This window comes from Macaca mulatta, chromosome 7, assembly GCF_049350105.2.
Source record: "Macaca mulatta isolate MMU2019108-1 chromosome 7, T2T-MMU8v2.0, whole genome shotgun sequence".
Classification (NCBI taxonomy): Eukaryota; Metazoa; Chordata; class Mammalia; order Primates; family Cercopithecidae; genus Macaca; species Macaca mulatta.
Window position 1 is genome coordinate 173,648,867 of NC_133412.1, and position 24,238 is coordinate 173,673,104.

The 24,238-nt window shown below is 57.0% G+C and overlaps 1 protein-coding gene across 6 annotated transcripts; it reads left to right on the forward strand.

The window, feature by feature from the left end:
* Positions 1–894: 894 nt before the first annotated feature.
* On the forward strand, positions 895–23,205 carry SLC25A47 (solute carrier family 25 member 47). 6 transcript variants are annotated; one of them, XM_077941715.1, is made up of 8 exons: positions 895–1,154; positions 2,975–3,190; positions 4,924–5,098; positions 18,590–18,633; positions 18,957–19,028; positions 20,003–20,185; positions 21,542–21,860; positions 22,172–23,205. In XM_077941715.1, the coding sequence occupies exons 2-8, from the start codon at positions 3,140–3,142 to the stop codon at positions 22,450–22,452; spliced, it is 1,125 nt and encodes a 374-aa protein (XP_077797841.1). In that variant the 5' UTR covers positions 895–1,154; positions 2,975–3,139; the 3' UTR covers positions 22,453–23,205. The 6 variants fall into 6 exon arrangements, with proteins under 6 accessions (XP_077797841.1, XP_077797842.1, XP_077797840.1 ...); XM_077941716.1 differs by lacking the exon at positions 2,975–3,190 and having other exon boundaries at positions 1,140–1,154; XM_077941714.1 differs by lacking the exon at positions 895–1,154 and having other exon boundaries at positions 1,919–3,190.
* Positions 23,206–24,238: the final 1,033 nt, after the last annotated feature.

Below are 24,238 nucleotides of genomic sequence, written 5' to 3' on the forward strand. Positions count from 1 at the left end.
TCGGGAGGCTGAGGCAGGAGAGTTGCTTGAGCCCAGGAGGTCAGGGATGCAGTGAGCTATGATCGAACCATTGTGCTCCAGCCTGGATGACAGCAAGACCCTATTTCAAAAAGAAAAAGAAACCTCCTTGCAGGGAGGGTCCCCTGGTGAGAGAGCTGAGGCAGGCCGTGTGAGGGAACAGTGGGATTGTGCCAGGCCTGGGAGATGAGTAGTGCGGGCCCTTAGCTGTGCACTTTGCAGGGAGAGCTTGGAGGAAGAGCTGGTTTGTGGGGAGGGCAGGGTTCTTGGTGTGTGTGTGGAGCGGGGGGGCTGTTGGATTTGGGGACTAAGGTCAGCATGTGGGGGACAGTGGAGGACTGGGCTCTGGGACAGGTCTGCCTGACCTAACCCGCCAAGGGAACCTCAGGATGTGGGTGCCAGGGGGCTGCCTTCAACTGGAAGCACCCTGAGGGCAGGTCTGTCCCCTTCATCTTGGTGTCCTCAGGGCCTGCACAATTGACATTGGGTGGGGGACATCAGGGAGGGGGTGAGGACAGGCACTGGGAGGGGAAGGGATCACGCAGGTGTGCTGCTGGGTTACTAAACTTTGCAAAGCCACATCTTCCTGAGCACCCTGTTTCCCTGCTGCCTGGGAATCATGCACTCAGCCAGCACACTGCCCTGTGCCCTGTGCCCTGTGCCCTGTGCTGGGGAGAAGACAGACACAAATCCGTGACCTTCATGTCAGAGCTGAGGAGAGACCAGAAAGGAGGAGTGAAAAAGTTAGTGCCAAATAAATGAATCTGTATGCCCACATCTTGGAGTCTGCAGTATTACATCAGCAGCTGGGATCAGTGTCTATTGTTTTATTTCATTTCCCGAGGATAAGGTTACAGCACAGAATGTGCTTTCTCAAACTCCCATGTTCCACAGAGCCCTGGACCTCCCATGCCAGAGGAGGCAGGGCCCTGTGCAGCCCTGAGGACCCCAGCCTTTAAGGGGCAGGGCAGGCCCAAGGCCAGCACAGGAGAATCACAAAGCCGGAGGGACTGTCACCGGGCACCAAGGGTCAAGCCAGCTCACTGGAAAGGGTGTGTTGGAGTTTTCCTTGTGTACAGCTTTTATTCTTCTCACGCAAGACAGGTTCAGTTTGGAGAAATCAGAAACACCAGCAGGTAAAAAGGAAACGCAAGTTTCTGTCCCCACCCTGGAATCTTAGAGCTGAGTGACCCCCTGCAGGAGCTGTTTGGGCTGGGAATGGGGAGGGTGGCTGCAACTCAGGCTGCCAGAGGGTAAGTTGAGGGGGTGGGGATGAGGCACCAGCTGTGTAGAACTTCCCAGGAATTAGGCTTCGCAGGGGAGAGTGCCCAGAAGGGCTCTGGCTGCAAGCGCTGGTGTAGACTTGGGATGGGAGCCACCTGAGCAGGTTGCAAACTCCTGGCCAAAGATTGGTGGGGCAGGTGGGCTGTCAATCACCTCCTGTCTCATATGGAATATGAGCTCAGTGCCATGGTGTCTGAGGCCCAGGGTAACCAGACTACAACCTCATCTCCCACCTTTCATGCCCTCTGGCCTTCTTATTGAAGCCTACCCTCTAAATTTGTGCCCCTCTCAGGACCTTGGCACTGGCAGCTCCTCTGAGTCCCTGGGGTTCTTGGAAAAGGGCCTAGTAGCCTGGGATTACAGGCACCCACCACCATGCCTGGCCAATTTTTTGTATTTTTAGTAGAGATGGGGTTTTGCCATGTTGGAAGCTTCTGCGTGGCCTGGCATCATTATCTCTAGAACTTGGGTTCCGGCCAGGCGCAGTGGCTCACGCCTGTAATCCCAGCACTTTGGGAGGCTGAGGCAGGTGGATCACAAGGTCAGGAGATCGAGACCATCCTGGCCAACATGGTGAAACCCCGTCTCTACTAAAAATACAAAAATTAGCTGGGCGTGGTGATGCGTGCCCGTAATCCCAGCTACTTGGGAGGCTGAGGCAAGAGAATCGCTTGAACCTGGGAGTCAGAGGTTGCAGTGAGCCAAGATCACGCCATTGCACTCCAGCCTGGCAACAGAGGGAGACTCCATCTCCAAAAAAAAAAAAAAAGGGGGGATTTGGGTTCCTGTTCAATTCAATGCTTACCTCTTCAGAAGGGGCCTGGCTGACCTGCCATGGTCTGAATGTGTGTGTCCCCCCAAAATTCATATGTTGAAGTATTTTTTAAAAACTTTTAAGTTGAGGGGTACATGTGCAGGTTTGTTATATAGGTAAACCCATGTCATGGGGGTGTGTTGTGCAGATTATTTTGTCACCTAGGTATTAAGCCTAATGCCCAGTGACCCTCTCTCTCCTCCCCTCCACCCTCAGGTAGGCCCCAGTGTGTTTTGTTCCTCATATGCTGAAGTCTTAACCCCCGAGGTGATGGCGTGAGAAGTAGGGCCTTTGGGAGGTGATTAGGTTATGAGGGAATGGGATTGGTGCCTTGTGTGTGTGTGTGAGAGAGAAGTTTCTCGCTCTGTTGCCCAGCTGGAGTATAGTGGTGCAGTCACAGCTCACTGCTGCCTCAACCCCCTGGGCTCAAGCATCCTCGCACCTCAGCCTCTTGAATAGCTGGAACCACAGAGGCAGGTCGCCACGCCTCCTCCCAACCCGATTAAGGGGCGAGCAGGCAGCCTTGGAGCCCAGCCTGGTGAGGGGACCCAGACTCTGCTCTGTCCTGCTGCGTGGCCTTGGCCACAGGTTTCCCCTCTGTAGACCTCTGGGGTTGGAGTTGGCCAGTGGATCCCTGTGGGGCTGAGTCGCCACCGCCTTGGCAAACAGCTAGGAAGGCAAATTTCCAGGCCCTGCCCCAGACCTAAGAAGTCAGCCCCAGGGAGCAGGTGGAGACGAAAACTGCATTTAAACCACGCTCTTTAGTGGTTCTGAGGTGGCTGTGAAACTGGGTTGAGACCATTTCTAAGGATAGATTCAGGAAGATCCAACTCAAACAGTTCTACTTTTAATTCTCAGCTGGGACCCCTCCTGGCTGTGCTGACCCATGAGCCTTCCTGCCTCAGGTCTGTCATCTGTGAACTGGGCTGGGGAGAATTCTAGGGGCTGGTCTATGCGTGTGGGGGCCTCACACCAAGCTGGCACGGAGCAGGGAGCGTGCCCGCCCTGCTGTTGTAGGGCAAGATGCCCTGGCTCTCCACCCATAGCCGTCCACACCTTTGCAGGAAGTGGAAGGTAAGTGTGAATGTAATTAATCAGCTGAAGTCCTGAAGGCTTCTTCCTAAGGGCATCTTCGACTGTCTGGATGGGTTGGGGGAAATCGTGGCCCTGCAGTGGGCTCCTGGCCCCAGCTAGCAAAGGTCCCAAACAGCTGCCGAAGACCCGGGAACAGGTCAGGTGGCGTTGTGGCCAGGGGCTGGGGCCCGGGCTGTTGGTTTGAGGCCTGGCACTGGCAAGTCATGACTCTGCCCGACTGGTCTCTTTCTTGCTGTGAATAAATATTTTTCTCTGTCTCTTCAGAGTCCCCAGGCCCCTAAGCCTTTTGCCGGGGGCTGCTTCTGGATTACCCTCCAGCCTCTCAGCCACTCAGTGGGAGCGGCCCCTCCTTGCCAGGGGATGCCCTCTGGGCCTCAGAGGGTGAAGGGCTTGGGACCTCTTGGCACAACACATTCAACCCACCCCACAGTTGCCACCATGATGTGTGGGTTTCTTGCGTTGCCATTGGTTGCAAATGTTTAGTTTCCCAGAGCTACCGTTTGGGCGAATTGTGGGCTCTGGGCAGGCCGGGTACCATTCAGAACCCACTTGGCCTTCAAGGGGGCCACGAAGCCTGAGGAGGCTTGGGCCAGATTATGAGAGGACCAGAAACTCAAGATGGGGAGTGACATAAATAACACATGGCGAGTGCCTCTGGGATAAAAATAGAGCTGAAGGAGGCAGAGTGGGGGCAGGATATGCTCCAGAGTCAGAAGGCCAGAGGGATGGTGTGGCCACCTGGCCAGGACACAGAGGGGCCGGCAAGAGGAGCTCGGCCAGGCATCTGTGGAGACAGCGTGGGCTTGCAGCCCTTGGCCTTCCTACATTGCCCAGGGCTCACAGAATTCAGCCTCAGGGCCAACCCTGGGCCGCTGCAGGGGCCTGGCTGTGCCCTCTCTCAGGTTCCCATTGTCACAGTGGGTATGGCTGGGTGAGCAGGCAGTCCCAGGCCTCCAGTTAGGGCAAACTGGGTTGGAGTGGTAGAGTGAGCTGGAGATGGCACCTGGAGGCAGGAGTGGGAGGGAGAGGGCGGGGCGGCTGGCAGAGAGGACAACATGTACTGAGCCCGAGGCGCGTTGGGACCAGTTACCTGCCCAGCACGTGCCAGTATCGGGCAGGGCTGCATCTTCCTGGGGCACACGTGGTAGCATGAAGACCAGCTGGGAGGCGGTTCGCCTCTACAATCACTCCTTAACAGGCCCTGCTGTCCAAATGGAGGGTGGTAGGCAGCTTCCTGTTCACCCTGTCCATGCGTGGATTTTTTTCCTTTTCTTGTTTTTGTTTTTGTTTTAGAGACAGGGTCTCTGTCACCCAGGCTGGAGTTCTGTGGCCACAATCACAGCTCACTTCAGCTTTGAATTCCTGGACTCAAGGATCCTGCTACCCTAGCTTTTCAAGTAACTGGGGCTACAGCCTGCACCACCATGCCCAGCTATTTTTTCTTTTTCTTTTTTTTTTCTTTAGAGACAGGGTCTTGCTATGTTGCCCAGGCTGGTCTCGACCTCCTTGACCCCAAAGCAATCCTCATGCCTCGGCCTACCAAAGTGCCAAGGTTACAAGTGTGAACCACTGTGCCCAGGTTACAAGTGTGAACCACTGTGCCCATGCATTTCATAAGCATCTTTGTGTGCCAGGCCTGGCTAGCAGGGGCTCCTGGAGAGCCTGCCTGCAGGAGGCTTCCCTTCGAAGCTGCCTGTCTTTTCCCCTCCAAGGTACCTCCTGCGTGGGATTCTGTCCTGTCTCCCCTCCTTCATCTGCCACTGCCCTACCAGGCTCACTGCCTTCCCTGGATGTGCTGTGCTGCTCCGACCTGGGAGCTCCAAGCCCTTCCCAGTCCTTGCTGGCCTGCCAGCCTCACCCCAGCCACTCCCTGCCAAGCACGTCCAGGTCGGTGTGCCCATTAGGCACACACTCCTATGCTGCCTGCGAGGATGTCTCCATCCGCTTTCCAAAGGGCTCATCTGTCTTCTCTTCGCTGAAACCTCCACAGCAGCCAAGACTGAGACAGGCTTCCAGGGTCCTTGCAGGGGCCTGCCACATTCACCTGTTTCCATTCCTGGCTCTTTGTGGTGACTTGAAGATCTGTCCACAAGTCTTTAGTGCTCCCCCATTTCGAGAGGTGAAACCTTCACTTCCCTCCCAGCAAGTGTGGGCTGGACTTAGTGACTCGCTTCCAGTGAATAGAAAACGGTGGCAAAGACAGTGCATTGCCTCTCAAACTGGGTCCTAAAAGGCACTGCAGCCCTTCCTTGCTCTCCTGGATCACTCGTGCTGGGGGACGTTCAGTGCCATGTTGTGAGGGTGCCCAAGCAGTGCTGTGGGGAGGTCGACAGTGTGGTGAGGAGCTGAAGCCTCCAGCCCACAGCCATGTGAGTGGGTCGCCTTGGCAGGGGTCCTCCCAACACAGCCTAGTCTCCAGATGACTGCAGCCTCATGAGAGCCCCTCATCCAGAGCCACCCGGCCAGTTTATTCCTGGCTTCTGGACCCTCAGGAGTTATGTGATCATAAATGTCTGATTTTCTTTTCTTTTTTTTTTTTTTGGAAATGGAGTCTCACTCTGTCGCCCAGGCTGGAGTGCAGTGGCACGATGTCGGCTCACTGCAAGCTCCACCTCCCGGGTTCACGCCATTCTCCTGCCTCAGCCTCCCCAGCAGTGGGGACTACAGGTGCCCGCCAGCACGCCCGGCTAATTTTTTGTATTTTTAGTAGAGACGGGGTTTTACCATGATGGCCAGGATGGTCTCGATCTCCTGACCTCGTGATCCGCCCTCTTCGGCCTCCCAAAGTGCTAGGATTATAGGCATGAGCCACAGCGCCCGGCCAATGTCTGAGGTTTAAAGCAGCTAAATTTGGGGGCAATTTCTTATGCAGTAATAGATTACACACTCTTCAGCCAGGCTGGGGCCAGAGGTGGGCGACAGTGGCATCTCTGGCTCCCCTGCCCAGCGTGGGGCCTGGCATGAGAAGGTGCATGCGAGTGAATGAATGAAGGAATAACTGACAGAAGTCAATCCCTTCCTCTGCCCACATGAGGCTGATGTGATGGGCCCCAGGCCCTGCTCTGAGGAGGGCCTCCCTTTCCATAGGAGGCAACCTGCCTGTGCATTGGATCCAGGTGGGAACCGTGAGGTCCAGGATAAGTGGCCTTCTCAGCCCTTGCAGCCAGTGGAATCCAGGTCTGAGGATGCCTCCTGGTCAGGGCACAAAGGGCTGGAAAGCGGAAAGCGGGGAGAAATGTGGGCAGCAGGAGGTTCTGCAAGAAGCAGGCCCCCCAAAAGGCTTAGGGACCTGGAGACTCTGAAGAGACAGAGACAGGGTGTGGTGGGGGCTCAGGAACGCCAGCAGCAGGGCCTGGTCTGACCTGCGTGGTCAGCCCTCTGACTTCACTTCTGCCTCTGATTGCTAATACCTTGTTAACCCTGCTGCAGCTGGCTGTTGTCCCTGTTCACAGAGAAGGAAATCGAGGGACAAGAGTTAAGTCCATTGGCTACGGAGTCATCTGTGGCAGAGCTGGGCCTCAAATTCCAGGTCTTTACCTGAACCTTTTTTTTTTTTTTTTTTCTGAAGATGGAGTCTCACTCTGTCACCTGGGCTGGTGTGCAGCTGCACAATCTAGGCTCGCCACAACCTCCACCTTCCGGGTTCAAGAGATTCTCCTGCCTTAGCCTCCCTAGTCGCTAGGATTACAGGCACCCACCACCACGCCCAGCTAGTTTTTTGTATTTTTAGTTGAGACGGGGTTTCACTATGTTGGTCAGGCAGGTCTTGAACTCCTGACCTCGTGAGGAGGTCACCTCGGCCTCCCAAAGTGCTGGAATTAAAGACGTGAGCCACCACAGCTGGCCATTTTTTTTTTTCAGAGAGTCTTGCTCTGTTGGCCAGGCTGGAGTACAGGGGCACTGTCTCATCTCACTGCAACTTCAGTCTCCCAGGCTCAAGCAATTCTCCTGCCTCAGCCTCCTGAGTAGCTGGGATTACAGGCGTGTGCCACCATGACTGGCTAATTTTTGTATTCTTAGCAGAGATGAGGTTTCACCATGTTAGCCAGGCTAGTCTTGAACTCCTGATCTCCGGTGATCCACCTGCCTCGGCCTCCCAAAGTGGTGGGATTACAGGTGTGAGCCATGGCGCCCACCCTTTTCCCGAACTCTCATCGGCTGCTTTTGTCTGGGCTGCGGTGTCCTCATCTGTAACACAAGCAGTGCCAATGGGCACAGGGGGTGGGGTTTGACGCCTGCAATGCGCTCAGTGGGAAAGGTAGCATCTAGTGCCTCTTCCTGCAGGAGTGGGAGCTGGAGTTGGGAGCAGCCCTACCTCTGCACCCTCTTTCCAAGGAGGGGGAGGCAGCACGAATGCCCTGTGATAGGCTTTGTAAGTTGAAGGTCTGTCCCAGGGGCCACACAGGCTCAGAGACCCCAGGCCCAGGGCCCTAGCCTGTCAGGATTTCAGAGGGAGGCTAGAGTGTCTGCGAGGACTGAGTGGGGGCTCATCCCACTCCACACACCAGTCTCACCCCAGAAGCACACCCACTCCCTTCCATAGTGGGTGAGACTGCACCCACCCACTGCCTGGGGTTGTGTGGTCTGCAGCAGCCAGCTGGGCATTGTATACACCCAAGCAGACAGGGGCCAAGCCTGGAGCATATAGCCTCTCATGTCCTGGGCACAGGGCTGGGCTCGTTTCATTTTGCTTATTTATTTATTTTGGGGATCAAGGTCTCACTGTTGGCAGGCTGGAGTGCAGCAGTGTGATCATGGCTCACCGCAGCCTTGACCTCCTAGGCTGAGGTGACCCTCCCACCTTGTGATGGGGTGAATACTGAGTGTCAACTTGATTGGATTGAAGGACGCAAAGTGTTGATCCTGGATGTGTCTGTGAGGGTGTTGCCAAAGGAGATGAACATTAAAGTCACTGGACTGGGGAAGGCAGACCCACCCTTAATCTGGGTGGGCACCATCTAATCAGCTGCCATCGAATATAAAACAGGCAGAAAAACATGAGGAGGCAAGACTGGCCTAGCCTCCCAGCCTACATCTTTCTCCCATGCTGGATGCTTCCTGCCCTCAAACATAGGACTCCAGGTTCTTCAGTTTTGGGACTTGGACTGGCTCTCCTTGCTCCTCACCTTGCAGACAGCCTATTGTGGGACCTTGTGATAGTGTGAGTTAATACTTAATAAACCCCCTTTTAGGCCGTGCACAGTGGCTCATGCCTGTAATCCCAGCACTTTGGGAGGCCAACGTGGGCAGATCACCTGAGGTCAGGAGTTTGAGACCAGCCTGGCCAACATGGTGAAACCACATCTCTACTAAAAATACAAAATTAGCTGAGTGTGGTGGCACGTGACTATGATCTCAGCTACTTGGGAGGCTGAGGCAAGAGAATCACTTGAACCTGGGAGGCGGAGGTTGCAGTCAGTCAAGATTGCACCATTGCACTCATATATATGTGTGTGTGTATGTGTGTGTGTGTGTGTGTATGTGTGTGTATATATATATATATATCCTATTAGTTCTGTCCCTCTAGAGAACACTGACACACATCTCAACCTGCTGAATAACTGGGACTACAGGCATGCACCGCGATGCGTGGCTAGCCTCCCGAGTAGCTGGGATTACAGGCGTGTGCCACCACGACTCGCTAATTTTTGTATTCTTTAATAGAGATGGGGTTTCATCATGTTGGCCAGGCTAGTCTTGAACTCCTGACCTCAGGTGATCCGCCTGCCTCGGCCTCCCAAAGTTGTGGGATTACAGTGGTGGGATTATTTTTTGTAGAGACAGGGATCTTGCTATGTTGCCCAGGCTGGTCTCAAACTCCTGGGCTCAAGGGATCCTCCTGCCTCAGCCTTCCAAAATGCCAGTATTATAGGCAGGAGCCACCATGCCCGACCCTTGTCCCATTTTAAAGATGAAGAAACTGAGGCTCAGGTGGGTCAGTGGCTTCTTCCCAGGCACTAAGGGAGCCAGGTGAGAATCTGGGGACTGCTGACTTTGCTCAGACTTGCCAAGGAGCCCTATTTTCTGGAAATGCCAGGGCTGCCAATTTTCTCTGGAGCCATGCCAGCCCCCCAGGGTCCACTCTGGGCCCCTGAGTCAGGATCCATTCTTTGGAAATCTCACTGTCCTTCCTTGACCCCTCCAAATCCCACCAAAATGCCAAAATCTGTTACAATAAAAAACAACTCAGGGCCGTGTGCGGTGGCTCACGCCTGCAATCTCAACACTTTGGGAGGCTGACGCAGGTGGATCACCTGAGGTCAGGAGTTCGAAACCAGCCTGGCCAACATGGTGAAACCCTATCTCCACTAAAAATACAAAAATTTCTCCGGCGTGGTGGTGGGTGCCTGTAATCCCAGCTACTCAGGAGGCTGAGGCAGGAGAATCGCTTGAACCCGGGAGGCGGAGGTTGCAATGAGATCACACCACTGCACTCCAGCCTGGGCAACAAGAGAGAAACTCCATCTCAACAACAACAACAACAAAAGAAAGCTGGGCGCGGTGGCTGACGCCTGTAATCCCAACACTTTGGGAGACCGAGGCAGGTGGATCACGAGGTCAGGAGTTCGAGACCATTCTGGCTAACACAGTAAAACCCTATCTCTACTAAAAATACAAAAAATTAGCCAAGCGTGGTGGCGGCGCCTATAGTCTTAGCTACTCCGGAGGCTGAGGCAGGAGAATGGCGTGAACCTGGGAGGTGGAAAAAAAAATTAGCCGTGCATGACAGCGGGTGCCTGTGATCCCAGCTACTTGGGAGGCTGAGGCAGGAGAATCGCTTGAACCGGGGAGGTGGCGTTTGCAGTGAGCCGAGATAGCGCCACTGCACTCCAGCCTGGGCAACACAGTGAGACTATCTCAAAAAAAAAGAACGAGGAAAAGAAAGGAAAGGAAAGGCTAGTGCTGGCGGGATCGCTGCAGGTGGGTCCTCAGGCTGAGTGGTGGGACTTTCACTTTCCGTGCTGGCTCCATCACTTCTGTGTGGATTAAAATAATCATAACCTGTAGTTACTCCTTTCGTTATAAAAATAAAAGAGTAGTTTAGAATGTGTGGCCCAGCCAGCAGGACCGGCAGGCTCCCTCCCAAAGCCCTCGGCGGAGTGCGGCTTGGTTGCTTGGGCAACATCTGCCGCCCCCTAGGGGACAACGCAGCCTTCCCGCAAGGGCAGCCCGGGCCGCGCACAGCGTGGGCTCAGGCGCCGGTGGAGGAGGCCTGCAGGCAGCCTGGCTCTCCTAGCAGTCACCATGCCTGTCGGAGGAGCAGCCGGCTGGCTCCAGTGGACTCTCCCAGGCTCTGCCTCCTGCCGTCCGCAGAAGACCCCAGGTCCATCGACTGCTGGAAAATTCAAGACCCAGAGAGGTCATGCCCCCGGCCCAGGGTAGCACAGCTGGGAGAGGCAGAGCCCCGGGCCAGACCCTAGGCTGAGGGCTCCTCCCCTCCACCAGGCAGGATCGATGAGGCCTGAAAGGAGGCTGGGCAAGGTATAAGCAGCTTCATTCTTGTTCACTGTTCTTTCACTACTTATTTTTATTTTTATTTTTGAGACAGGAGCCTTTACTCCTTCACCCAGGCTGGAGTGCAGTGGCCCTTTTACTACTTTTTTTTTTTTTCTTTTGAGACGGAGTCTCGCTCTGTTGCCCAGGCTGGACTGCAGTGGCACCGAGATGGAGTCTTGCTCTGTTGCCCAGGCTGGAGTGCAGTGGCGCCATCTCGGCTCACTGCAAGCTCCGCCTCCCGGGTTCACGCCATTCTCCTGCCTCAGCCTCCCGAGTAGTTGGGACTACAGGCGCCCGCCACCGCGCCCGGCTAGTTTTTTGTACTTTTTAGTAGAGGCAGGGTTTCACCGTGTTAGCCAGGATGGTCTCGATCTCCTGACCTCGTGATCCGCCCTCCTGACCTCGTGATCCGCCCTCCTCGGCCTCCCAAAGTGTTGGGATTACAGGTGTGAGCCACTGCACCCGGCCCCCTTTTACTGCTTTTTTAGTTTTTTGAGATGGGGTCCCACTCGCGATGTTGCCCAGGCTGTAGTGCGGTGGCTATTCACAGGCACAGTCCCACTACTGATCGGCACAGGAGTTTTGACTTGCTCCATTTCCAGCCTGGGCAGGTTCACCCCTCCTTAGGCAACCTGGTGGTCTCCCACTCCTGGGAAGTCACTATATGGATGCTGACTGTAGCCTCTCGGACAATCAGCCCAGCGCAGTACAGCCCAGAACTCCCGGGCTCAAGTCGTCCTCCCCCGCCAGACTCCTGAGTAGCTGGGACTACAGGCATGCGCCACCACACCCGGCTACTACTTTTTATCACGGACTACAACAAAGGTCACATACTCATCATCTTTCTCCTTTTCTTCCTTTCTTTTTTTGCCAGACAATGTTAAATTAAATTTCAGCCATCATGCCTTTTGCCACCATGTACTTCTTTTTTTTTTTTTTTTTTTTTTTTTTTTGAGACGGAGTCTCGCTCTGCCGCCCAGGCTGGAGTGCAGTGGCCGGATCTCAGCTCACTGCAAGCTCCGCCTCCCGGATTTACGCCATTCTCCTGCCTCAGCCTCCCGAGTAGCTGGGAGTACAGGCGCCCGCCACCTCGCCCGGCTAGTTTTTTGTATTTTTTAGTAGAGACGGGGTTTCACCGTGTTAGCCAGGATGGTCTCAATCTCCTGACCTCGTGATCCGCCTGTCTCGGCCTCCCAAAGTGCTGGGATTACAGGCTTGAGCCACCGCGCCCGGCCGCCACCATGTACTTCTGTTTGTATCTCTAAGAAATATAGGCATTTCCTCATAGAACTTTGGTGCCATTATTGCACCTAACAAGAATAATGATTGTTTAAAATCATCTAATGCCACCGGGTGCGGTGACTCATTCTTGTAATTCCAGCACTTTGGGAGGCTGACATGGGTGGATCACTTGAAGTCAGGAGTTTGAGACCAGCCTAGCCAACATAGTGAAACCCTATCTCTACCAAAAATACAAAAAAATTAGCTGGGCATGGTGGTATGCACCTGTAATCCCAGCTACTCAAGAGGCAACTCACTGCAACCTCCTTCTCCTTGGTTCAGGGAGAATCACTTGACCCAGGAGATGGAGGTTGCAGTGAGCCAAGATTGCGCCACTGTACTCCAGCCTGAGCGACAGAGCGAGACTCCATCTAAAAAAATAAAAATCAAAAATAAAAAAGTAAGTAAAGTCACCTAATGCCATTGGCTATCTCCAGCTGAGGACACCTGGGAGCGCAGGGCCTCCAGGTGAACACCTTCGGGGAGGAGAAGGTGCTTGGTGGAAAGGATGGATGGGGTGATGGGGGCAGGTGGGTGACATCCTTTTGAAGTCCCTTTGATCTTTAGGGCCTGGCACAGTGAGGGTACTGAGGGTGTAGACTGACTGATGGTCTGTCCCAGATTCTGCAACACTGTGTCACGCCTTTCTTGTGGGGCCCCTGCCAGCCTGTCCATCCTTCCAGCCATCTGTCTTTCTGTCCATGCCTTCATCGCTCTACCCCTTCATCCAACCACTCGTCCCTCTGTCCATCGTCCAGTCATCCATCTGTCTGTCCAGCCCTCCTCCCATCCATCCATTTGTCTACCTGCCCATCCCTCCCTCCTCCGTTTGTCTCCCATCCATCCATCTGTCTGTCCAGCCCTCCTCCATCCATCTCTCCATCCCTCCACCCATCCATCCATCCCTCCATCTGTTCACTGACTCATTTTCTCTCATACTTATTTACCTGGCCTCCCCAGTGCCCGCCTCTGCTGAGTGCCGTGGGTGTGGAGACAAACCCAGCAACACCCTGCCTGCCCAAAGCCCACAGCTGAGTGGGGAGATGTTGAGACCTGCACGGAGCAGCCTAAATGGTGGGGTGGCCTGTTTTCTGTTTCTGCCTTGGAGAAGAGGGTCAAGCTAGGGCATGTTCGTTCAGGAGACAAAGAGCAGGTAAAACCTGGCTGCGATGACTGAGAGAACAGGCTTGTCTCAAATGTCACCTTCTGGGGCCTCCCTAACACCCCCTGCAAGTCTCCCTCTCCCCACGACCTTATTTCTCTCCTGGCACTTGCCGCCATTGGGGGTGCTCTGTATTTTGGCTATTCATCTGTTGACTGGCTGTCCTCCTCCCTGAGCATAAGGTCCACCAGGGCAAGGGCTTTTTTTTTTTGAGACAGAGTCTTGCTGTGTCTCCCAGGCTGGAGTGCAGTGGCCCAATCTCGGCTCACTGCAACCTCCGCCTCCCAGGTTCAAGCAATTCTCCTGCCTCAGCCTCCCAAGTAGCTGGGACTACAGGCGTCCACCACCACGCCCGGCTAACTTTTTGTATTTTTAGTAGATACGAGGTTTCACCATATTGGCCAGGCTGGTCTTGAACTCCTGGCTTTGTGATCCACCCGCCTCGGCCTCCCGAAGTGCTGGGATTACAGGCGTGAGCCACTGCTCCTGGCCCAGGGCAAGGGTTTTTATCTGTTGTGTTTACTGATGTGTCTCAGTGCCTAAAACTCGACAGGCAGCCTTGGTTTCATGAGTAGAGGGCATGGGCAGGGCAGGCCGCTGTCCGTGGGGTGATGACACGGCTGGGGCTGTGCAGACAGACAGTGGTGAAGGGATCTGAATGTGAATTTAAGAGGTTGACACATAGGACTGGGGACTCTGGATGTGGGGTGGAGAGAGAGAGGTGTCCAGGGCAACTCCTGGACTTGTGGCTCAGGTGCTGTGGGTGACTGGCACTTGCTGCCTTAGATGCTCTGCAGGAAACATGGATCTGAACGGTCCCTGTTCTGTCAGTTAGACACCATGCTTCAAACTCCCTCAGCACCCAAGGTACTGGCTTCTCGAGTGCAGCATCAGCAATCGAACCCAAGTCTCAGCTGTATTTGCCCTGCCGAGAACAGGCCAGTCACCTCCTTCTTTCCAGACTCTATGCTTCTGTTAATGCAGCCTTAGCATGTAGCTGGCCACTCTCACAGGGACATGTCCGGACCTTGCCCTGAGCAGTTGCAGATATGAGGCAGGTACTCTCTTCATTTCATGGATGCAAAAGTGGAGGCACAGAGTGGTCAAGGGGCTGGCCCATGGTCTCAACTATGAGTGGCAGAGTTGGGCTTTAAAGTCAGGCAGCCAGCTTCTAACCAGACGCTAAGCTTCATCTCCTTGAGGGCCAGGACTAGCATCAGGACTGGCCTTGGATGGGCCACTTACTGCCCTTTACCCTCTGCCATAGCAGCTGGCACTGCTAACCCTGTGTCTCCTACTTGCCTACAAACAGTTAGGCTGTCAGGGGGGCTGTCCCGCCGTCCACTCTCAGCCTGCTCAAGGCCAGCCTGCAGGTCCGGCCATTAGAGGACAGGAAAACAGGTAGACAAACAGCCTCCTGGCCCTGCCACCTGCCCTGAGGGCCACCCAGATGGGCTGCCTGGGTCTATGCGTCAACACCTGCCCCTCCCCTATCCTGCTGGCATTCCAGTCTGTGGGGCACTCATTTGGTCTGTTGCTTAGCAGCTGTGTGACTGAGGCACCTGCACAGCCTCCCTGAGCCTTGGTGTCCCCTGTGGAGATCTCACAGGGCTGCAGCACAGGTCACATGTGGCATGCACTGAGTCGCCTTGAGAGCCCACTGGGGCCTCCCCAGATGGGCCCTGAATATCCCAGAGGGTGGGTTGTGTGAGAGCATCTGGGGATCATATCCAGCCCTGCCGCTCTCGTGGCCTTAAACAAGCCCGCTTTCTGGGCCTCAGTGGCCCCATCTGTGAAATAGGGCAGCACTAATGCTGTGCTGCCTCCCTTCTGGGGCGGTGAGGAGGATCCTAGAGCCTGAGAGTGAGAGAAGCTTGGTGAACTGTAAGGTGGGGTGCACAGGCGAGGAGGTCCCTGTTTTTACAGTGCCCAGCAGACAGAAGTAGCCTCTTAGTGGAGAGGTCTCCCCTTCAGGAGGGCCCCAGCCAGCTGGTTCAGAGGCTGAATCGGCAGAGTCTCTGTCCTTGGTTCATGCAGACATGGGGGCCTGGTGAGGCAGCCCTGACCTTGGCCTCTGGGTCCGGGGAGACGCATTCCCATGGAGCAGACAGCAGGGAACCAGGGCAGCAGGAAGGGCGAGAACAGATGGTGGGTGATGTTCCTGGGTTCAGGCCTATTCCCCCGACCCCTTCCCTCCCTGACAACTGGAGCACTTTGAGGACAGGGACTGGCTGTCTTGCCTGGGTGTAGTGTCAGCAAAGGAAGTGTTTGTTGAGTGAGTAAGTGAAGGAGCTTTGCAAGTTTCCCGGGCAAGGGGTCCTGAGCAAATCCAAGGGAGTCAGGAAAGCCTAGGGGACAGAGTGAAGGCTTGAGCTTGGACCTGGAGGGCGGGAGCTGTCCCAGCCCCATCTCTGGACCTCCCCAGGAGGTGTTTGGATGTGGTGGGGCAGTGACCCTGCTCCCTGGTGTCTGCCACCTCCTGTGCTCTCTCCTGTGCTTTCCTGACACCTGGGTCCCAAGGGCACTGGGACAAGGGTCCTGGGGGCAGGGGAGGGAGTCCAGCTGTGTGCCACGTGGCGTCAGCAGGCTCTGCTTCCGGTCCCCTCCCCTGCCGCAGGTATTTAAGGTCTGAGAGGGGTCAGCTGGGAGCTGTTGAGGCCACCCCGGTGGCACCAGCGCCCTCTCAGGAAGACAGACCCAGGACCTCCCCGCCACACCTTGTTCATGGATTTTGTTGCTGGAGCCATCGGAGGTAACAGACAGGATGGTGGCTGTGCAGACACTGCTGCTCCTGGGGGTAGCAGGAGGAGCTGAGGCCCAGGAAGGTGCTGGGCAGCAGGGGGGTTTGAGGAGACCTCCAGCTCCCAGAATCTGCCAGGACCTGGTGTGGGCCATGGGTGGCAGGAGCAGACAGCAGGTTCCTGGGAGACAAAGGCTGGATGAGGGGTGCTGCAGGGCCTGGGGGGCTGCAATGGCCTGGGAGGCTCAGACAGGAGGCTGAGGGCAGGCTGGGGATGGGGCTGTGGTCCAGGCATGGAGGTCGCTCGGGAGGCAGAGCTAGGGAGGCTGGGAGTTCTTGGTGTGGGGAGGGGTGATTGAGTCACTGGAAGGGAAGGAAGACCCCAGGAGAGGATCGAGAGGGCGGGGAGATGGGTAGGGAAGATGGGGCCTGGTCCTGCAGCAGGTACTGGAAGGGGTGGGCAGAGGACGGTAAGAGACCTGGCGAGCTGGCTCCACCTGCCTCGCTGGCTGTGTGCGCCTGGCTGGGCCTCCGGAACCTGCTTCTCAGGCCAGACTCTGCTGGGGAAACCGTTCTCCCTCCCGGGGAAGGGCTCCTGGTGAAAGACTGATTCAGTGAGATAACCAGGCCCTGGGACACGGGCTCAGCTCCATCCCGTGGGCTGTGGGGACTGTTTTGAGTGGGCACTCCTGGCCTTGCTGGTCTTGTGAAACAGCAGTGGGTGGCGTCAGTACTTCTGGGAATAGCATGGGGGTTGGGAGAGCGGCCAAGCTCTGGGCCTGGGAGAAGGCAGGGTACCTGCCTCATTAACAGGCTTTCTTTTTCTTTTTTTTTCCTTGAGATGGAGTCTTGTTCTGTCGCCTAGGCTGTAATGCAGTGGCATGATCTTGGCTCACTGCAACCTCTGCCTCCTGGGTTCAAGTGATTCTCCTGCCTCAGCCTCCCAAGTAGCTGGGACTATAGACATGCACCACCATGTCTGGCTAATTTTTGGGTTTTTAGTGGAGGCCGGGTTTTACCATGTTGGTCAGGCTGATCTCAAACTCTGACCTCAAGTGATCTGCCCGCCTCAGCATCCCAAAGTGTTGGGATTACAGGTGTGAGCCACTGCGCCCGGCCTCTGTTAGCAGGCTTTCTGAGCCCCAGCTAGGTGCCAGCCTGGGGCCAGCCGCTCCCTTCCTCAGGGAAGTTACTGGACTTGCCTGAGGTCACACAGCTGGAAAGGGCTCCTGAGTCTGGCATCTTTCCTCTGAAGCCATGGGGAGGCCTAGGTAAAGGGCTGTCACTCTGTGGCTGGCCCTGGGCCATGGGGTGTCAGCCCTGGGCCATGTCCTTGGAGAACTCCAGTTCTGGAGGTGGCGGTGGCATACAACAGCAGCAAGGCCATATGACAAGGCCTCTGCTCAACATGTGCCAGGCACAGAGGCAGCCCAGAGTACAGAGGTCAGAGAGGGCTCCAGAGAGGAGGTGGTGTTGTGGCAGGGCTTTGATGGATGAGTAGGAGTTCTGTGAGGTGCATGAGGTGTACGGGAGGGTTAAGAAGGGTCATTCTCTCCAAACCACTTGGTCTTTTGCCTTACTTCATTTATTCGCTTCATTCTTTTTTTTTTTTTTTTTTTTTTTTTTTGAGACGGAGTCTCGCTCTGTCGCCCAGGCTGGAGTACAGTGGCCGGATCTCAGCTCACTGCAAGCTCCGCCTCCCAGGTTCACGCCATTCTCCTGCCTCAGCCTCCCGAGTAGCTGGGACTACAGGCGCCCGCCACCTCGCCCGGCTAATTTTTTTGTATTTTTTAGTAGAGACGGGGTTTCACTGTGCTAGGCAGGATGGTCTTGATCTCCTGACCTCGTGATCCGCCCGTCTCGGCCTCCCAAAGTGCTGGGATTACAGGCGTGAGCCACTGCGCCCAGCCTCGCTTCATTCTTTCATCCCGCATATTTACTGAGTCCTGGGCCACAGTACATAGGGTACAGTCCTCATGTGCCTATTGTCTTCCATTGGCCTTTACCACTGACCCTCAGGGGAGAGAATGGTCCCCCCAGGGACCAGCCTATTTCCTGTCTGACTTCCCTGTGTCAGTGCTGGGGCTTGGATGTTGAGGCCTGGCACCTGAAGCCTCTCTTCAAGGTGTGGACTCCCGGCCCTTTCTCTTCCACACGCACTTGTGATTCCTGGCAGTCCTGGCTCTTCACAAACCCCGGTGTGGGCTTGGGCTTCCCTCCTCCTGGCCTTTGCCCAGGCTGTGCCTCCCACTCCTTCCACCCACGCAGCCAAAACACAGTTACTGCCTAGCTCACAGGCAAACCCTCCACGGACTGACGGCTCGAGGGCAAGGTCTGCCTGGCTCAGAGACAGGGCCCAGCCAGGGTTGGATCAGACATTCTCTCAGAACGTGATGCCCGTGGGGAGGCCGGGCCATGTCTTTGGCCCAAGGCAGCGAGGATGAGGCAATCCCAGGCCAGGACTCAGGGAAGGGGAACTCGCTTGCAAAGGGCAGAAGTCACTCGGAGGTTCAGTTTCCTCATCTATAAAACGAGGGTGCCCTCAGGGGATGAGACCTGGTGCAGACCAGAAGGGCCAAATATGGGTCTGCCCTTGGGGGAGCCCAGTTGGTGTGCACCTGCTTCTTCTTCCCTGCAATGGGGTGGAACTGCTCGCTGGCCCCACTCTCCTCACCGTGGGCCTCTGCTTTCCTTCCAGGCGTCTGCGGTGTTGCTGTGGGCTACCCCCTGGACACGGTGAAGGTGTGGCAGCAGCCAGCCCCCCAACCATCCCAAGGCCCCTGCACCCATCCATGGCCAGAAGACTTTCCAGAATGCTAAACAGACCCACCCCTTTCCTGCTCAAATGCCTTCAGTGGCTCCCCATAGCCCCTGGGACTGTCAGTCCCACCTTCTCGCCTCTGTACCCCAGGTTTCTCATCTAACACGAGGCTCCCTGTCCCTGCTGTGCCCACAGTCCAGCATGGCTGGGACAATCAAGAGGGTGACTCTGCCCCTTCCCCAAGGCCTGCTGGCCTTGCCCTAGGCCTGAAGCTACTCCTTCCTGAAGCTCACTTCTCCCGCAGGTCAGGATCCAGACGGAGCCAAAGTACACAGGCATCTGGCACTGCATCCGGGATACATATCACCGAGAGCGCGTAGGTCTGGGGCCAGGGTGTGGGCAGGGAGACAGGGAGGGGATGCTGGGCCTGCCTCCACTGCCCAGCAGGTGATGCTGGGCTCCCCACTGGGTCTCAGCTCTCTCACCTTCCACATGGGAATAGTTCTGCCAATCTCGTGAGTTCCTCTGAGGACTGGAGCCAGTTCATCTGGCAGCTAGAGGGGCCTCAGAAGGAGGTTCCCACCTCCAGCAGAGGGTCTAGAGGTAGCGTTCAGGCCTTTGAAGGTCAGAGGAGGGACCCATGCACTGCATTTTTGGCTCCTCCAGGCCAGGTACCCCTTGAAGGCAGTGTTGGGTGGAGTCTTCAGGGTCTAGCTTAGAGACCTGTCCAGAGGCAGGACTTGGTGACATTCTCTAAAGTGAACTTGGGGCTTGGTGCAGGCCAGGAGCTAGCTTGTGAAAGCAGTAGAGGCATAACATGCTGTTAATAGTTCATTATCAGGCCAGGTGCGGTGGCTCACGCCTGTAATCCCAGCACTTTGGGAGGCCGAGGCAGGCGGATCACCTGTGGTCAGGAGTTTGAGACCAGCCTTGCCAACATGGTGAAACCCTGTCTTTACTGAAAATACAAAAATTAGCTGGAGGTGGTGAGCAGGCAGCTGCTCAGGAGGCTGAGGCAGGAGAATCACTTGAACCTGGAAGGTGGAGGTTGTGGTGAGCTGAGATCTTGCCACAGCACTCCAGCCTGGGCAACAGAGTGAGACTCTGTCTCAAAAAAAAAAAAAAAGTTCATCATCATCAAGCAGCTGCGCTGGGTTTGGCCTGGTCCTCTGAGTCTTCAGGTCTCCCCTCGTGAGCTCCATCCTACAGCAGAGGAAACTGAGGCCCTGAGACTGTGAATGACCTTCCCGAGGTCCAACAGCAGAGTGCAGGGCGGGGCTGAGTGTGGGCTCCCTCGGTGGGCTCCTCCTTCTGGCGGGGCCCTGGCCTCACCTAGACCCTGTCTGCTAGGTGTGGGGCTTCTATCGCGGCCTCTCGCTTCCTGTGTGCACGGTGTCCCTGGTGTCCTCCGTGTCTTTCGGCACCTACCGCCACAGCCTGGCGCACATCTGCCAGCTCCGGTACAGCAGCCCTGACGCCAAGCCCTCCAAGGCCGACGTCGCGCTTTCGGGATACGCCTCCGGCCTCGTCCGCGTGAGTAGGGGCAGCCAGGGTGGGGAAGACCCAAGAGAGACTGCGGAATCTGCGAGGTTATCCACCCTGGCAGGTGGGGAAACTGAGGCTTGATGAGGGCAGACACTGGAGGCCATGCATGGAGCCAGGGGCTGTGGGAGAGGAACTGGCATCCCGCCCAGGCTGGGCCCAGAACCCCTGAGCAGTGCACAGATGAGTGGCTCACTGCTGTCCTGCCCAGCACGGCCCCCTGGGGAAGGGGGCTGTGACCAAAGGGACCCTCCCCGTCACGGTCAGAAGGTCACCTAGAAGCCACCATGGGGAGCTGAATAGGCAGGCCCCGGGCACTCATGGCTCCGGGCACAGAGATGCCTGAACACAGTCAGCTGTTGCTGGACGCGGGCATTTCTCCATCCTCAACTGTGTGTGGAGCACCTGCAGTGCCCGTCTGCCCTCAGGGAGCCCTGGCTCCCGCAGTGGGGACAGACTTCTGCACACGGTGACAGCACGGAGCCAGCTGGAGCAGCCCAGTGGCCGAAGGCCTGGCCCAGGGGTCCAGACCACCAGGCCCAGCTCTCAGCTCTGACTCTCAGGAGCTGAGCAACCTTGGGCAAGCAAGGGAGACTCTTGGAGCTTCTGTCTCTCCATCTGTAAGAGGCATGATGAGAATTTAGTGAGATCATGAGGGTAAAGCCCCCAGCACACATATGTGGAGTCCGACATGAATGAGTACCCACGAAGTGGCAGCCAGTATGTCTAGTGATTTTTTTTTTTTTTTTTTTTTTGAGACAGAGTCTTGCTCGGTTGCCCAGGCCAGAGTTTAATGGCACCATCTCGGCTCACTGCAACCTCTGCCTCCCAGGTTCAAGCAATTCTCCTGCCTCAGCCTCCTGAGTAGCTGGGACTACAGGCGCGTGCCACCACGCTCGGCTAATTTTTGTATTTTTAGTAGAGATGGGGTTTCACCCATATTGGCCAGGCTGGTTTCAAACTCCTGATCTCGTGATCCGTCTGCCTTGACCTCCCAAAGTACTGGGATTACAGGCTTAAGCCGCTGTGCCCGGCCGTGATATTATTTTATTGCTGATACGTTATTAAATACGTTCTTGAACCTGGGTCACCGACATTTTCTTACCACCTCCCAGGAGAAGTCCGGCAGGCTGGCGCCTGGGAGAGATGTGGCTGCCGAGGAAGCATGAGCTTTGGTGGGCAGAGCCGGCTTTGGACCCTGTGGCCCCCCAGCTCTGGGCCAGCCTGCAGGGTCTTGGGGCCCAACCTCCTGAGGTCACCGCGGACAACATGAGGCTGGTGGGAGGCCAGGTCCAGGCTGTGGGCAGAGCCACAGGTGGCTGACCCCTGCCTCCTTCTCTGCTCCAGGTCTTCCTGACGTCGCCCACTGAGGTGGCCAAAGTCCGCCTGCAGACGCAAACACAGGCACAGAAGCAGCAGCGGCGGCTCTCGGCCTCGGGGCCCTCGGCTGTGCCCCCCGTGTGTCCTGCGCCCCCAGCCTGCCCAGAGCCCAAGTACCGCGGGCCGCTTCACTGCCTGGCCACAGTAGCCCGCGAGGAGGGGCTGCGCGGCCTCTACAAGGGCAGCTCGGCCCTGCTGTTACGGGACGGCCACTCCTTTGCCACCTACTTCCTTTCCTACGCCATCCTCTGTGAGCGGCTCAGCCCCGCTGGCCACAGCCAGCCAGGTGAGCAGGGGCTGGAACCTGGCAGGGCGGGGAGCCCGGTGGGATGAGGACAAGGTGAGGTCCTGCTGCCCGCCAGTACCCGAGTGGGGGCTTGAACTCGGCTTCCTGCCTCCCAGGGTGGGCTCCTCAGTTCCCCCAACACCAAGAGTCAGGACAGAGTTGCTGTGTCAGCGTCAGTGTGTGGCTGTGGACAAGTTCCCTTCCCCTCTCCCAAGCCACTTGCAAATGAGGATGGGCCGGAAGAGTCCAGGGCACATTGCCCTGGGCGTCCCGATCAGGCTCCCAGTCAAGGCACTGTGGTCTCTCTGCAGATGTTCTGGGCGTGCTGGTGGCCGGGGGCTGTGCAGGAGTCCTGGCCTGGGCTGTGGCCACCCCCATGGACGTGATCAAGTCGAGACTGCAGGCAGATGGACAGGGCCAGAGGCGCTACCGGGGCCTCCTGCACTGTATGGTGACCAGCGTGCGGGAGGAGGGACCCCAGGTCCTTTTCAAGGGGCTGGTGCTCAACTGCTGCCGCGCCTTCCCTGTCAACATGGTGGTCTTTGTCGCCTATGAGGCGGTGCTGAGGCTCACCCAGGGTCTGCTCACATAGCTGGTCCCCACGCCCAGCGGCCCACCCGCCGGCAGCTGTGGGAGGTTGTGGTGGCTGGAGGAGGCAAGGGGTAGTGTGGCTGGGGTTGGGACCCCACAGGGCCGTTGCCCAGGAAAACGAGGAGCCTCCCTGCAGTGAGTCGGCCGAGGCCTGAGCTTGCCCTGCCCAGCTACTGACCTCAGGTCGAGGGGCCCGCCGGCCATCAGCCAGGGTTGTCCTGGGGTGGCAGGAGCTAGGGAGGAGCGGGCCTCTTTGATGAGGGCGTGTGTCGCATGGAGTCAGTTGTTCATCCCAGCTTCCCCGTGGCCCCCGCCTCCCATGTCTTTGGAGCAAAATTCCAGGGAGTCAGGTGTGTGCTCAGCCAACCTCTGTCCCATTCCCAGACCTTCGTCCCCACCACTGTTTTTGTCTTCATGAGCTGTCCCTTACAGGCAGGGGCTTCCCACAGGCTGGGGGCCTTGGGGCAGGGAGCATGAGCTGGGCTGGCCCACCATGACTGACGGCTCCCGGCCTGGCTTGTTCCCCACAGCAGGCTGCTCCCAGGGGTGCTGCCGGGACTGCCATGCCCACCTGGCAGGGGCCCGGGGTGGCCGTCCTCACCCGGTTAGGGAATTTGGGGTGAGGTTCCTCAGGAGCCCTCACTCTGCCTGTGGACGCTGGAAAGACCCCAAAGACACTGCAAAGACCCCAAAAACGCTGCAAAGACCCCAAAGACTCTGTTGGGAACTGTGGTGAATAAAATGTTTCTGAGGATGTTCAGGGCTGTGGCTCCATGGCCGTGGGCTGACCGTTCCCTGCCCCCAGCAGCTTCGCACCCTGAGAGGCCTGCCCACCTATCCTGGGAGGTGCAGGGCCCTGGCCCTGTCCTGCTCGCTTCCTGCTGGACGAACCCCCTCCAGACCCAAGCTGCCAGCGCTCCCACTGTGCAGATGGGCACACTGAAACACCGCCTGGCGCTCTGGCGGGCTCCACCCGCTCAGCCTTCTGGGTTGTGGGGCCTGGCCTATGGTGCTGAGTCCTGCTGCAGGGGGCTGTTCAGCAGGGTACTTGCTCTCCTCACCACCTCATCCCAAACCCACCCACTTTCTGAGCGAAAGCTGGTTCCAGCCAGGCCCTCCCACCCGCCCTGTGTGGGAGGGTGCCGGGCACCTTGCACAGCTCACCACAGCCACCGGATGCCAGGCGAGCAGACAGCTCCAAGAGGGAGGGGGCCTTGCCTGCAGTCACGCATCAGGAGGGGTGGGTGGACTGGAGCCCGTGCTTCTGAGGCTCCAGCACCCTCCTCCTGGTATCAATCATGTGGCTTCCACTGATGGGGGCTATCAGGGGCTAGGGCTGGCAGGTCCAGCGTGAAGCCATCGGGTCTCCACCACAGCAGCCCTCTGGCAGGGCTGGAGGCCACCTGCATTGACTATAGTCACTCAGGGACACCGACCTTGACTGTGTCTGTGCACTGAACGCTGTCCTCTGTTCTGCCGAACAGAACTCTTCTGCTCCCAGAATAAGGGGTGGACCCCCCTTCCTGGGTCTGCTCCTGTTATGCCACTCCCCATATGTGTGGTGCTGTGGACACCTGATCTGATGCCCTGTGCCCTGTGCCAGGAACACCCTCCCCCTGCTCTGCCTGGCTGGCTCCACACCCCAGGTGCCACCTCCTCCGGGAAGCTTTCCTTGCCTGACCACTGGGTTGCTCCTAAGAATCTCCTGCTCTGCTCCCGTGGGGACCTAGTTGGGTGTGTGGTCACTCGTCTGCCTCTCCTCAGCCACAAGAGCCTGTGAGCTGCGC

Coding starts and splice junctions, on each gene's coding strand:
- SLC25A47 (XM_077941713.1), top strand. CDS start 4,816: ATGCATTTCATAAGCATCTTTGTGTGCCAGGCCTGGCTAGCAGGGGCT. Junction 20,186..21,541: donor ACGCCTCCGGCCTCGTCCGC/GTGAGTAGGGGC, acceptor TCTCTGCTCCAG/GTCTTCCTGACGTCGCCCAC. Junction 21,861..22,171: donor CGCTGGCCACAGCCAGCCAG/GTGAGCAGGGGC, acceptor GTCTCTCTGCAG/ATGTTCTGGGCGTGCTGGTG.